General features: G+C 42.8%; 2 protein-coding genes across 3 annotated transcripts in view; one reads left to right on the top strand and one right to left on the bottom strand.

Moving 5' to 3' along the window:
- The window catches only part of suco (SUN domain containing ossification factor), an 82,287-nt gene extending 70,983 nt beyond the window's left edge, over positions 1 to 11,304 (bottom strand). For both annotated transcript variants that reach the window (XM_033028069.1, XM_033028070.1), the window contains exon 1: positions 11,028 to 11,304. In XM_033028069.1, the coding sequence (XP_032883960.1) occupies positions 11,028 to 11,080 (53 nt within the window). In that variant the 5' untranslated portion in view covers positions 11,081 to 11,304. The remainder of the gene's footprint in view (positions 1 to 11,027) is intronic.
- Positions 11,305 to 11,915: 611 nt separating this feature from the next.
- The window catches only part of tmed5 (transmembrane p24 trafficking protein 5), a 31,541-nt gene continuing 29,940 nt past the window's right edge, over positions 11,916 to 13,516 (top strand). The window contains exon 1 of the mRNA XM_033028071.1: positions 11,916 to 12,221. Within this exon, the coding sequence (XP_032883962.1) occupies positions 12,039 to 12,221 (183 nt within the window). The 5' untranslated portion in view covers positions 11,916 to 12,038. The remainder of the gene's footprint in view (positions 12,222 to 13,516) is intronic.

Raw genomic sequence — 13,516 nt, 5'->3', positions numbered from 1 at the left:
AACAATTGCAGAAAAATAATTTAAGAATTATAATACAAATACCAAAAACTATTGAAAAATAATGTGGGCACATCAAATTAATATAGATATGAATTTGCTGCATTTCAGTTAACTAATCGTGAAGTAATTTAAGTTTTCCAACAATTATGGATTTGATAAAGCAAGGCAAATGCAAATAAGAATACAAAGCTGCACAGTTTACACAAATTAAGCTGCATTCAGTATTTGAACATCGAGCATTCAGCACGGGAACAAGGCCGTAGGCCCACAATGTCAACGACGAACATGATGCCAAGTTAAAGTAATCTCCTCTGCCTACACATGATCCATATGCTTCCATTCCCTGCATATGCATGGGCCTATCTAGAATCCTCTTAAATGCCATTATCTAATCTGCCTCCTGCACCATCCCTACATCATATTCCAGGCACCCACCAAAAAGTTCTGACTGTCTGTTCTATCTATGCCTTAGATATTTTTTTAATACATTCTATCAAGTCTCCCCTCAACCACCAACGCTCAAGATTCAAGAGAGTTTATTGTCATGTCCCAGATAGGACAATGAAATTCTTGATTTGCTTCAGCACAAAAGAATATAGTAGGCATGAATACAGAACAGATCAGTGTGTCCAAATTAGTCTAAACTCTCCTTGTAGCTAATACCATCTAATCCAGGCAGCATTCAGGTAAACCTCTCATGCACGCTCTCCAAAGCCTCATCCTTCCTGCAAATGGGTGACCAACACTGTACCCAATCATCCAAATGCTGCCTAACCAATGTTTTATTATGTTGTGCAAACTCAGGCCACAATACATGGATGTGCAAAGAAACACACCAGAGGCCTTAAAATGTTCAAATCCCTCTGAACATAAAAGTCTCAAATCACGGGAGATGTCAGTTTCTACAATTGGTAAACAAGTATTGCAATTGGAGCACCAATGTATATTTAAAAACTTACTTCACATTTCTCAAATGATGTTCAAGCAAGTGGGAAACATTGAAATAATGCATACTTGGGAAATTTTAAATGTTTACAGTTGCCAAGTGCACAATAACCATAAGAAAATGTTAATGCATGCACATTTGTCTTTAAATTTAAAACAGTTTGGCTTAGCACAAACTTCAGGGATAGGATTTCCAGATTTTATATTAAATGCACAAATTTTCAGTGAACGGGAATTTTATCTTCCACACTGAAAATATTTCCATTCATGTCCACTAAGGAAGTTGCAAATCAATTTAAATGCAATATTTATGCACTACATCTGCTTGCATCTTAGGAATCTGCAGATGCATTCTGCCCCCAGCTATGTGTAGGAAGGAACTGCAGATGCTGGTTTAAACCGAAGATAGACACAAAAAGCTGAAGTAACTCAGCGGGACAGGCAGCATCTCTGGAGAAATGGAATGGGTGACGTTTCGGGTAGAGACCCTTTTTCAGACTGAAAACATTGGGAAGGGTCTGAAGATGGGTCTCGACCTGAAATGTCACCCATTCCTTCTCTCCAGAGATGCTGCCTATCCCGCTGAATTACTCCAGCTTTTTGTGTCTATCTTGGAAATACATATCAAACTGCTTTAGATCAAATCATAAAACAAATCAAATTCAAGAGCAAGTAGCAATGGAGAAGCTACATAATAGCAGGAAAAAGAATAGGTTGAATGAAGTAGTGGGCTGCAGTGAATAAAGATCAGTGTGCTGTAAATTTGATTTAATTGAAGAGACAATTTAAATAACCTTGTTCATTTATTATCCATTGTGCAAAAAAATAAACGACCCAGAAATGGATAGATGAAATCACATGGATAGATGAAATGGATAGATGAAATCACATGCTTCCTGCATGGAGCAGACACATATCAGTAAATCAATACAACTTGCAAAAGGATCTGTAACAGTGAACTTCACTAAAACATGATCTCACTATCGACATCTTCACTATTTTTAATGAATAACAGAATAGGCAACATTAATATAAACTAAATTCCCCACCTGGTTCTATTCTGTTAATTCGAGGATATCTTTAAGTGACAAAACATATGCACCTGCAACATCACTGTCCCATGGGCCCCATGAAGGGAAGTATTAAAACTAGAGCCTCACCTGCAAATAGCAAATTACTCCAAGGAGACCAATTCTTTCTCCATCCCCAACCCTTAGGTTTTCCTGTGTGTCCATTTGCTATCCATCTCTAATTTAGATTTAATTATCTATTTCCATCATAATCATTAGCAGATCCTACTCACTATTTAAACCTCACTAGTTGAGATACATGTACCATTGATCCTGTATTTCACCAAAGGTTCCAGAGGCCCACAAAATCAAATTGAGACTTAAAAAATAATAATTTACGCTGCAAATCTCTTCAAGCCAAAAGAGAAGATTCCAATTCCGAGATTGTACCAGCAAAATTTGGTCCATTATATAAATGTAATCATCACATTGATAGATTTCTACTGTTTTCATTTTGTTTCCATCAGCAGGATTTAGTACAGAACTAAATGTTCACAGTAAGCGGACAGGAGAAGGTACAGTTAATAATCAGGAAACAAAAGAGACTGCAGATGATGGAATCTGGAGTTAAAAAGCAGATACTGGAAGAATTCAGCAGGTTAAGCAACTATAGGAGGTGGGGGGGGGAGAAATTGGTGACTCTGCATTAGGATTGGAGAGGAAATAGAAGTATTAAAAAAGGAGAGGGATAAAGAGTCGAGGGACAAGCCAGTAGACGATAAGTGGACAGAGGGGCAGGTGATCATGGGCAGAAGGAACAAAGTGGGGAAGCATGAGGGTTGGAGTGGAGAGGCCTGAAGTTGATAGGTGGAAGCAGACATTAAAAAAAAGGCAGGTACACAAAAAAGCTGGAGAAACTCAGCGGGTGCAGCAGCAAAAAAAGGCAAATGGGGGAGAAGGGTGAAGATGGAGACAGGGGCTCAAGGGTGATAAGCAGCGACACAACGGCAGTAAGTACTGGAATTTGCAAGGAAGGTGACAATGGGAACAATAAAGACAGAGGTGAAGGGCAGCTGCAACCACATAGAGAGGGGATCCAATGGGTGAGGTGCATATATAGTCGGTAAATGAAACCAAGGAGGAGACAAATAGGTGATGAGGCTGGAGGAAGGGCATCAAAAAGGGAACAAAGATGAAAGGACCAGAGTTGAATCAGCAGGACAGAGACAGGGGAAAAACACAAGAGATAATGGTTACCTGAAATTAGAAAAATCTATGTTCATACCATTGGGTTGCAGACTACCCAGGTGGCGTTTGAGGTGTATGATTGCGTTGGCTTCACTCTGGCAGTGGAGAAACCACTGGTTTGTTTTGTTTAGCCAAGGTGTGAAAATGGGATGGGAAATAAAAAAGGATCCCATGCCAGGTGGACTTTGCACCCAGAGTGCAGGTGCGTGGCACAGTGGCACCTCGTCTACACAAGCCCGTCTGACTCCCTATAAAATTATAATGACTCACTTGGAGTACTGTGCACAATCACAAAGAGGATTACAAGAAGAACGCAGTGGCTTTGGTGACGGGGCAGAAAAGGCTCACCAGGATGTTACCTGGTTCAGAGGGAACTAGCTACAAAGAGAGGTTGGATTGTTTTCTCTCTGGAGCATCAGAGATCGAGGAGCAACCAGATGGAAGTAAATTATGCGAGGCATAGGTAGGTAGACAGAGTCTTTTTCCCAGCACAGAAATGTAAAATACAAGAGGGTATCGGTAGAAGCAGATACAACAGCAATGTTTAAGAAGCAATTAAACAGGCACATGATCAGGCAGGGATGGAAGAATATTGACCACAGATGGTATTATTAGGCAGATAAGATTAATTTAATTGGCATAGTGGTCAGCATTAACATCGTACGAAGGCCAAATGGCTGGTTCCTGTGCTGTAATTTTCCATGTCAAGATTTAACAAGCTACAAAGTGGGCACCTTAGAATGTACTTCAGCATACACAGGTGTCTAAATCTTAGTGCTGGCATGTTTGAGCATTTAAAATGTTCCCATTAGTTTAATCTATACCTGGCACATTCTTTAAAAGTGTGTTTAGTTCTTCTATGCCTTAATTACCACAGAAATTGAGTGATTATTCCTTACTTTTCCTACAATAAAACTGGCAAATTCCCCCATAAATGTAGTTGACTTAAAACAGATATTTTATTCATTTTGGGCCATTTATCAAGTGCTGCCTGTCCCGCAGAGTTACTCCAGCTTTGTGTCGATCTTCTTTACAACCTTTATTGTTTGTTTTGAAAGTATGTGATATTTAAATATGTTTAAAAGGTGATATTTAAACAGTTTAAATGTTAATGAATAAAATAACAGGCTATAGTATAAAAGAAGCAGCAAATTGCACAAGATAATTTAAAACTGCTCTCTGTTCATAGAACAACAACTGCTATGGATTGGAATCCTCAAGGAGATGATCAAGGGACCACATACCTACAACAGGGAGGGACATGGTGGACAATCAGCCTCCTTCTCAGCCATAAATTTCCAAGAATTGGGTCTCATTGAGTTTTGCAGGCAGTTCCAACCAAAACGTCTGGAAATCAACCATTTTAAATACTTTGTCTCAATAGTGCTTGCAAACTTAGAAAACTGCACTAACCTATTGAATGGCAGTTAGTGGTTTTGCCAGTCTTACTGAGGTTCTACCAATATTATACCAAGAGGAGACGAGGTGGACCAACAGTTCTGGATTGTGCACCATCAGACAACATTAATTCTGACACATGGATTCTGAGGCAAAGGAGTCGGTAGCAAAGTTTTGTTTTGTTTAGATTTGCCTCAGTTCAATGCATTGAACTACATGCTTTACAACTGTTTGCCTTAATAATACTTTGTAAACTTGACATTTAAAACTATTTACAGTCTTCACACCTGGCAATGCTCCACCCCTGACTTTGCTGGCTGTGAAATCCTGTCAGGACATTTGTCTTGCACAACCCGATCTTTACTCGTACCGTTCTGCTGGACTTTAAATGCAGAAGGCACATTAGGCAGGTTAGATGGCAGATGAACTGCAAGCCACAGTCCTGGTTCAACACATTTCATCCCCATGATATCTTATCTTGCATTAGTGAACTATAAACTTTCATTATCATCTCTAGAGCAGTAAAGCATTCAACTTAAAAAAAATAATCAGCATTGAGCTACGCCCTGGCCATATTTATCACTACTCTAACACAAATCTGAAGTCTTTTATTGGAAGCCAATACTTTACAAGGGTCTGAGCGAAGAGGGTGGAGGGGAACTGACTGGATAGCTCTACCAGGAAGGGCTAGTGCGATCACAAATGATCAAATGGCTGTCTTGTTTGCGGTTTCTATTCTTCAATCATTGGATGAGTTGTCTTTAATCAGATTAAAAACAATTTTTTTTTTTTAAACCCATCAGAACTCCAAAAAAAATGAGAGAAAGTTTTGTGGCTGCACGGTGGCACAGTGGTAGAGTTACTGCCTCACAACACCAGAGACACCGGTTCAATCCAGACTAGGTGCTATCTGCACAGAGTTTGTACATTCTTCCCGTGACCACGTGGGTTTTCCTCGGGTATTCTGGTTTCCTTCCACACTCCAAAGGTGTAAACATTTGTAGGTTAATCGGCTTCGGAAAAGATTGTAAATTGTCCCTAGTGTGGAGGATTGTGTTAGTGTACGGGGTAATCGCTGGTTGGCGTGGACTCGGCGGGCCAAAAGGCCCATTTCCACACAGTATCTCTAAACTAAAAAGTTTGTCATTATTGTTTCTTTAAATTAACTATACATGGCCAACAGAACTAAAAAGGGTGCAGAATCTTAGAAGCAGGAAGCTGCTAAAAAGCCGATACAAAGAGCTGCAACGTGGCTGGCATTTGTAGAGATAACCATTCTGGTAATGTTGCCCATGTGAAAACTGACTGAGACACCTTTTGTTGTTCTCAGGGTCAGGAGACTGACTCATTCATATCAACCAGTAAACCCCAGTTAAAAAAAAAAGAAGAAAAAAAAGACTTCAATTCAAAAGGTAAAGAAGCCAAGAAACATTTGGGTACGAATTCAGTGAAGCGCAGCAAAATTATAACCAATAATCCATGAACAGTTAAGATCACCCGATTATATGCACTGGATTTAATGTCTTGTTGCCAACAGTTGTTGCCACAGTCTTAACAGTTACAAACACATTTTGGCAGTTGGGGAAGGAGAGGTTTCATGGAGAGTGGTGGTTTATCAATTGACCACTGGAATGAAGCTTAGCTCCACCAATTACACAACTCCAGCAAATAAGGGGCTATCCTGTGGCATGCTATTCTTTTTCTATACAAGATGACGCCAAACTTGTATACTGCCTCAGTGTAATCTACTATACTGTTAAATTGTGCCTAATGTATAGTAATATTGTTGCAGAACTATATGCAAAATAAATTTGCTATACCTCAGTACGTGATAATAAAGCACAGGCCCACAGGTCCAACCGATTGTCCGGCACACTTGGTTCCAGAGCCTTTCTGGATAACCCGTTTTGCTGTACCAAGAGAGGTCACAGCCTCCGAGGGGAGTCCAGTGGTACTAGGCCACCCAGGGGCAGAGATACCGGCCCGCAAAGTTGGCTATAGGAGCAGATCTGCCAGTTCCAGCCAGGCCAGAGTTCCAGAGTTCCAGCCACAGGAAACAAATGTGACCAGTCAATTAGCCGTGGAAGTTGGCTATGGGAATGGATCTGCCAGCTCTGGCCAGGCCAGAATACCAGAGCCCCAGCCGAAGGGCCAAATGAAGTCCCGATTAGGTTGAGATTAGTCGCCTCACCTGGCCTAGGCGCAACATTTTAGGGGGAACTTCCAAGGGGGGAAATTTCAAGTGCGCTCTGATAATCTTGTGGGAATTAAAGGAGGTGCCGCCACCAGTTGCCAGAAAATCAGTGATGGACCTGTACCACTGAACCACCATCTAGACGTCAGGAGAGAGTTGGAATGTTCCTTCCACTTCCATGAACAATTACATTTTCAACCTTGGATTGTCATTTCATCTACTGCCCCAAAATTGACACTCTCCGAAGCCACAACATTATTACTGTTTCTTTACAAGCCGCACAGGCAGGCGGCACTGTGGCACAGCGGTAGAGTTGCTGCCTCACAGCGCCAGAGACCCGGGTTCAATCCTGACTACGTCTGTATGGATTTGTATTTTCTCCGAGTGACCGCATGGGTGTTTTCCGGGAGCTCAGGTTTTCTTCCCACACTCCAAGACGTACAGGTTTGTATGCTAATTTGCCCTAGTGTGTAGGATCGTATTAGTGCACGGGGATCGTTGGTCAGCACAGACCCGGTGGGCCGAAAGGCTTGTTCCCACAGGGCATCACTAAAGCAAACCCACCAAGACATCAATGGCATCTGCCAAAGCCACCTACCACTGAGAAAATCAAACAATAACAGGCTAGTGGGAATCTTACAATCTCCAAACGCCCCAAGATACAGACCATCTCGATAATCTTTTTTAAACTATATATTACCACTATGGTCCTGAATATCATTAACCACATGCATTAAAAATGCCTCACTGTCAACTTAAGGGCAGTTAGAAAGGCCACAGAATGCTGGCTCTTTGAGCAATAAAATCCTACAAATTATTAAGCAGCAAAGGACTCGAGTCTCACGTAGGTCATGGAAGATGGCCGAGTTCGGTCCAAATGTACACCAATTATAAAGCATGAAAATCTTGCACTAACAAACTAAAATAACAAGCCGCTATGACGTATTGTAATGGATTACCTGTAAGAAATCAGAAAATACAATGCAATTTTAAATATCAAATCAGAATATACTAACTTTCTCAGTATATTCCAGTTTAAATCTTTGCCAACCTTTAAGAAAAATAGCAAGTGAAGATTGTAAATTTTTGGATACAACTGTTTTTTTTACTGGGCCATTTAGAATCTCCACTGGGAAGTCTTAAAAACTACACAAATGACTCATATCACAGGTCGACAAAAATGCTGGAGTAGCTCAGCAGGTCAGGCAGCATTTCTGGAGAAAATGGAAGGGTGACATTTCAGGTAAAAATCTGAAAATCAATCTAAAACATGTATCCATGTTGTCCAGACACGCTGCATGATTTGCTGAGTTACTCCAGCATTTTGTGCCTATCTTTGATTTAAACCAGCAGTTTCTTTTTTATTACTCATGTCACAGTTGGGCATTGGACACCATGTTGTAGTTCTTTCCTTTCCAATGAAAGTTTAAATCATTTATACTTCTCTCGGTTTACCCTCACGAACATCTTTTGCTTTATTACTCTTTCTGTAAAGCAAGGTATTATAAACATTTCCAAGCAGTCACAGAGAGAACATGCATACTCCACACAGATGGCACCAGAGGTTAGCATTGAATCAGGATCACTGGAAGTGTGTGGCAGCAACTGAATTAGCTGCATCAAATGTCATGATGATGTGTGCAAATTTAATTGGACAAATTCAGTTCAAATCAGATACAGAAAGATTTTAAAAGAAATGGGGAAGAACATGGAGGGAGAAAAATACACGTTAAAAACTTGGGACATAGAAACAATTATAATGGTCAATTTGCAGTATCTGAGTAATATATGCATCGTAATGCAGTCACCAGAAGGTTAAATTAAAATAACTTTGCAACTTCAGCAATTCAATGCATTTCAAGATGGTCAGTGAGTTGAAATATTCAGAAACCAAATGTGGAATGCTTCAATTATTTCAACAACCTCTGGAAGTTACTTTTATCCACACATTGCTCCCTTGTTTATAGTTGTTCTCCCATTTGTACTTAATTGCAAGGATCATTTGCCTCACTGCCAATTCGGTAATAAAAACATAGTTTTGCTAAAATTTTAATTAGCTAAAATGTCAAATCACTCATTGACAAATATTCATATTGTATTAATAACATCCATCTCAAAGTCTTTCGGCTGACTGGTTAGCACGCAACAAAACCTCAATAAACTAAACTCAAACTACATTACTAACTTCTTTACACCATAACCGTTGCATGCTAATTGCAATTTAAAGCTAACACTGTGTAACCTGTGTACCACTTCTGCTAATGCAGGCCCAAAGGGCAATGCATAAATAATGCAAGGCTCACTGTGCTTTGGAAAATTCAACAGCGCTGGGAAATTAAGCAGCTATTCAAGAGGAAAAAAAAGATATGAAGCCGATGGCCTTGCTCAACAATCGGTCACTTGTTTGATCTGGGCCACAAACGAGCTGACACTGCAGATGATATATGTCAGCCTGGAAAGAGTCAGAGGCAAGAAAGTTAAGCTAGGTGACCTTGAATGCAATTGGCAATGTTGACACGACAGTCAAGGATCCAAGTGTTTTCTTGCTCAAGGGTAGTATGCAATCTATTTGCCTCATTCACCACTCTCGGCTTCTACATGATATAACAGCACGAACGGACTATTTTTAAGAGGCATACAATTCTCACAGCATATCTTCTTACCCACTTATCACACAATGGCATGCTATCACACAAGACACTATTTAAAAGCTATTTTTATATTTACAGTATATTCCACAGGAATTCTTTTTTGATAACCATATCAAGATTGCAGAAGGTTTCGACCCGAAACATCACCCATTCCTTCCCTCTAGAGATGCTGCCTGTCCCGCTGAGTTACTCCAGCATTTTGTGTCTATTTGCAGAAGGTTTGATTCGGAGTAAAAAAGAAGAAGTGGCATTGTATTTCATCAGAGGCCAGAAAAGATGCACAGGACTTGAATGCCAGTAGTACCGATACATTTTAAAGACAGTAATAAGCTAGGATATCAGAATGGGGGAGGGAAAGATAATGAAGAATGACAAACTACAAGCAGTCAGGAGAAAAATTAAAAGAGTTGTCAGAAAGAAAGAATAACCTCCAGAACAAGAAGTGAAAGCCTCAGCACAGAAACTGAAGATGCCAACTATAATTTTACACTGTGAACCAAACCTATTCTTAACCTGTAAACAGATGTCAATAACTCCTTAGGAAGCTACTGTAAATATAAAACAATTCTTTCAAATTGTGACTTACAAGTTAATATGCCAGTGTGAAATACGTAAAGAAGGTAGATTGTGAGCGTTGTACACCTTTGAAAGCAACGCCTGGACCCAATCAGAAAATTTTACCAAGGATTGAAATATCAAATACTAAGAGTGCATAGCATTAAGAGGGACAACGTTTAAAGGAGAAGGGCAGTACTTGTTTCTTTATGCAGAGGGTGGTGTGCCTGGATCACACTGCCAGAGGGCAGTGGCGGAGGCAGATACAATAGTGAGTGGTCTTTAAGAAGAGGGCTTTTGAAAGGCACATGAATTATGCAGGGTATGTATCATGTGCAAGCAGATAAGTCTGGTTTGACATCATGTTCAGCATATACATTGTGGGGCAAAGGGCCTGCTCCTCTGCTGTTCTGTGTAGGAAGGAAACGCAGATGCTGGTTTACACCAACGATAAACACAAAATGCTGGAGACGTCAGTTGGTCATGCAGCATCTCTGGAGAAAAGTAATCGGTGACACTTCATGTCAGAACCCTTCTTCAGTCACCCGATGCCGCCCGACCCACTGAGTTACTCCAGTCTACCTTGTGTACTGTTATATGTTCTAAGTACCCGCTATTATTCCATAACAATGGAAACAACTGTACACAGGGAAGGCAACGTTAAAGAGATGTTTAAGAAAATAAACTTCTGAATCAGAATGGGGGGGAGGGGGGGGAAGGGATGGTGAAGAATGAGATATCACAGGGGTTGTCAGAATGAGACAAACCTCTTCATGTCAAGGAGTGAAAGCCACTGAAGAGATTAGATTTATAGCCAAGGTTAGATTTATATTTGTGCGGGAAGGAACTGCGGATTTATCCTCCCCCAACAGAAAGCCCCCAGTCACGCCATGAAACTTCCACCATGTGGGGGCTTGTCCTGTGTTTTTTTAAAAAAAGAGGTGGAGAGCTAGTGGGGAGGAAAGGGCGTCCCGGGGCCTAACCGAGATGGGGATGGAGGGGAGGGGGTTGATCGAGGACACTCACCAGTATAACACGGAGATAATCAGACATACAAACAAGAAGCGGCGCTGGTTCATCTTCTCACAGCAATTGACATTCTCCTGGCCTTGGTGGCTCGGTGCGCCGCGCTCGCCGGGTTCAGTCGCCTTGGGTGCGATCAGCGGCCTCCATGAAGGCAGTGGCCTGGGCCTAGGCCGGGGCCTGGGCTGAGGCCGGCAGCCAGGGAGGCCGGGCCGCACATGGAGGGAGCGGGAGCCGCGTCCTCCGCCGCCGCCGCCGCCGACTCTTCGCGCTGTCGAGTTAGAACCTCATTAGTATTCAAACCCGCGGCCGCGGCCACGCCCCCTCCCCAGGCCACGCCCACTTCCCCTCCCTCACCTCCATCCGGCCCCGCCTCCTCCTCCGCCGCCAGCATCGCGGACGTCTCCGCATTGAAGTCGGAAGCGAATAAAAGGAGCAGCGGGGGGAAGGGGAGGATGGAATTCAAGTCACCCGCCCCCTCGTTAACTCCTGACGTCATACGACAAGCAGCCACTCAGCAATCTCCCCCACTGTTGCGTCAGCTCCCCATCCTGCCGCAATGCAGTCTGGGGGTTGTAGTTCCACTGCGGCTAGCGGTGCTCCACGTGGGGGAAAGGGCGAGGCCTGAGCTCTCCATTGACACGTGTGCGGTGAATTGGCAGTGTGGTTTTATTGCATTTTGGTTTTGATCGATGTGACGGATCATGACTTCGTTTGTTTTTTGTTAAATGACAGACAGTCGTGGGAAAAGGTTGGAAGATTGATTGATTGATTGAACGAAGCAAATATCCTATAGGATCTTTGGTTGGAAGTTGCGGACAAGGGGGGTGTGACGTGTGACGGCCTGGGCCAGCTGACGGACGCAGTGACGTAATGACGGCCTGGGCCAGCTGACGGACGTAGTGGCGTGATGACGCGCGGTGTCCGGTGAGTGCGCCTGAGCCTCGCGGGCTGGCGTCTGTCCGTCCGTTCACCAACCGTCCCGCCGAGCGAGCGAGCGAGCGACCCACGGACATGTTGGGGCCGGGGCTGGGGCTGCCCCCCCTCCTCCTCCTCCTGTGCTGCTGCTGGGCCCCGCTCTGCTTCGGCTTCTCTCAGTCCTTTGACAGCGACTTCACCTTCACTCTGCCGGCGGGGCAGAAGGAATGTTTCTACCAAACTATGAAGAAAGATGCCACCCTGGAGATCGAGTATCAGGTTGGCCACTGGGTTGTTTCCCTGCTCAAAGTTATCTTGTTGATCCATCTATCTATCCCACGTGTGTGCGAACCACACATGTGCGTATGCACATGCATTCTCAACCACACGTAATTACACATGTCACACACATGTCACACACACACACACGTCACACACATGTCACACACACGTAACACACACACATCTCACACACATGTCACACACACGCACACATCTCACACACACACACGTCACACACACACGTCACACACATCTCTGACACACATCTCACACACATGTCACACACACGCACACATCTCACACACACGTCACACACACACACATCTCGCACACACACACACATCTCACACACATGTCACACCCACACATCTCACACCCACACATCTCACACACACACCCCTGGGGGGGGCTCTAAAGAAGAGCCTCAACCTCACCTATCCGTGTTTTCCAGAGATGCTGCCTGACCTGCTGAGTTGCTCCAGCACTTTGTATCCTTTTGGTCTGGACTCAATGCTGGGTATATGGAACAAGCTGCCAGACGAAGTTTTTGAGACAGGTAGCATAAGAGCATTTAAAAGACATTTGGACAGGTACACGGATATGAAAGGTTTAGAAGGATATGGGCCAAAAGCGGCAAATGGGACTAGTTTAGATGGGGTATCTTGGTCGGCTTGGGTGAGTTGGGCTAAACAGCCTGTTTCCATGCTGTATGACTCTTAAGTATTCTGGGAGCACTACTTCATTCAAGCTATCACTTTCTAGACAGGATATTATAACTCCTCATGGGGTTATTCCAACATAAGGTTTAGGAGCTTGAGTTGAACATCCAGGCCATTGTGTCTGTTCTGCAAGATCTCCTCATGGTCTTGAGCTCAACAGAACACCCAGATTCTGTCAGCCTTTACAAGTAGACTTTACCTAAGCTAGGTTATTCAATTTACTAGCTTTGTGTTTGCAACTGTCTGAGGCATGTCAGGGACTTATAAAATGAATGGGAAATAGACATACAATCACATTTTTTTTTTTAACTGTAAAAATGCCACTTTTTAGAGGACCACAGCCAATAAGCAGGCACATGACAAACAATTTTAAAAAGACCATGTCTATAAAACATTGGTGCTCATTCAATATTCTTTACAGAAGGTCTCCCAAACAAGCAATTCTCTTAGGCTGCCACAAAGCCATAGAAGAGAGGCGGCACCTCTCCTTGAAACCTCACCTAATCCATGTCCTCCAGAGATGTTATCTGACCTGAGTTACTCCAGCACTTTGTGTCCCTTCGCGTATTAATC

Source organism: Amblyraja radiata, chromosome 10 (assembly GCF_010909765.2).
Source record: "Amblyraja radiata isolate CabotCenter1 chromosome 10, sAmbRad1.1.pri, whole genome shotgun sequence".
Lineage (NCBI taxonomy): Eukaryota > Metazoa > Chordata > Chondrichthyes > Rajiformes > Rajidae > Amblyraja > Amblyraja radiata.
Note: the sequence above shows the minus strand (reverse complement) of the source record. Positions and strands in the feature narration are given on the sequence as shown.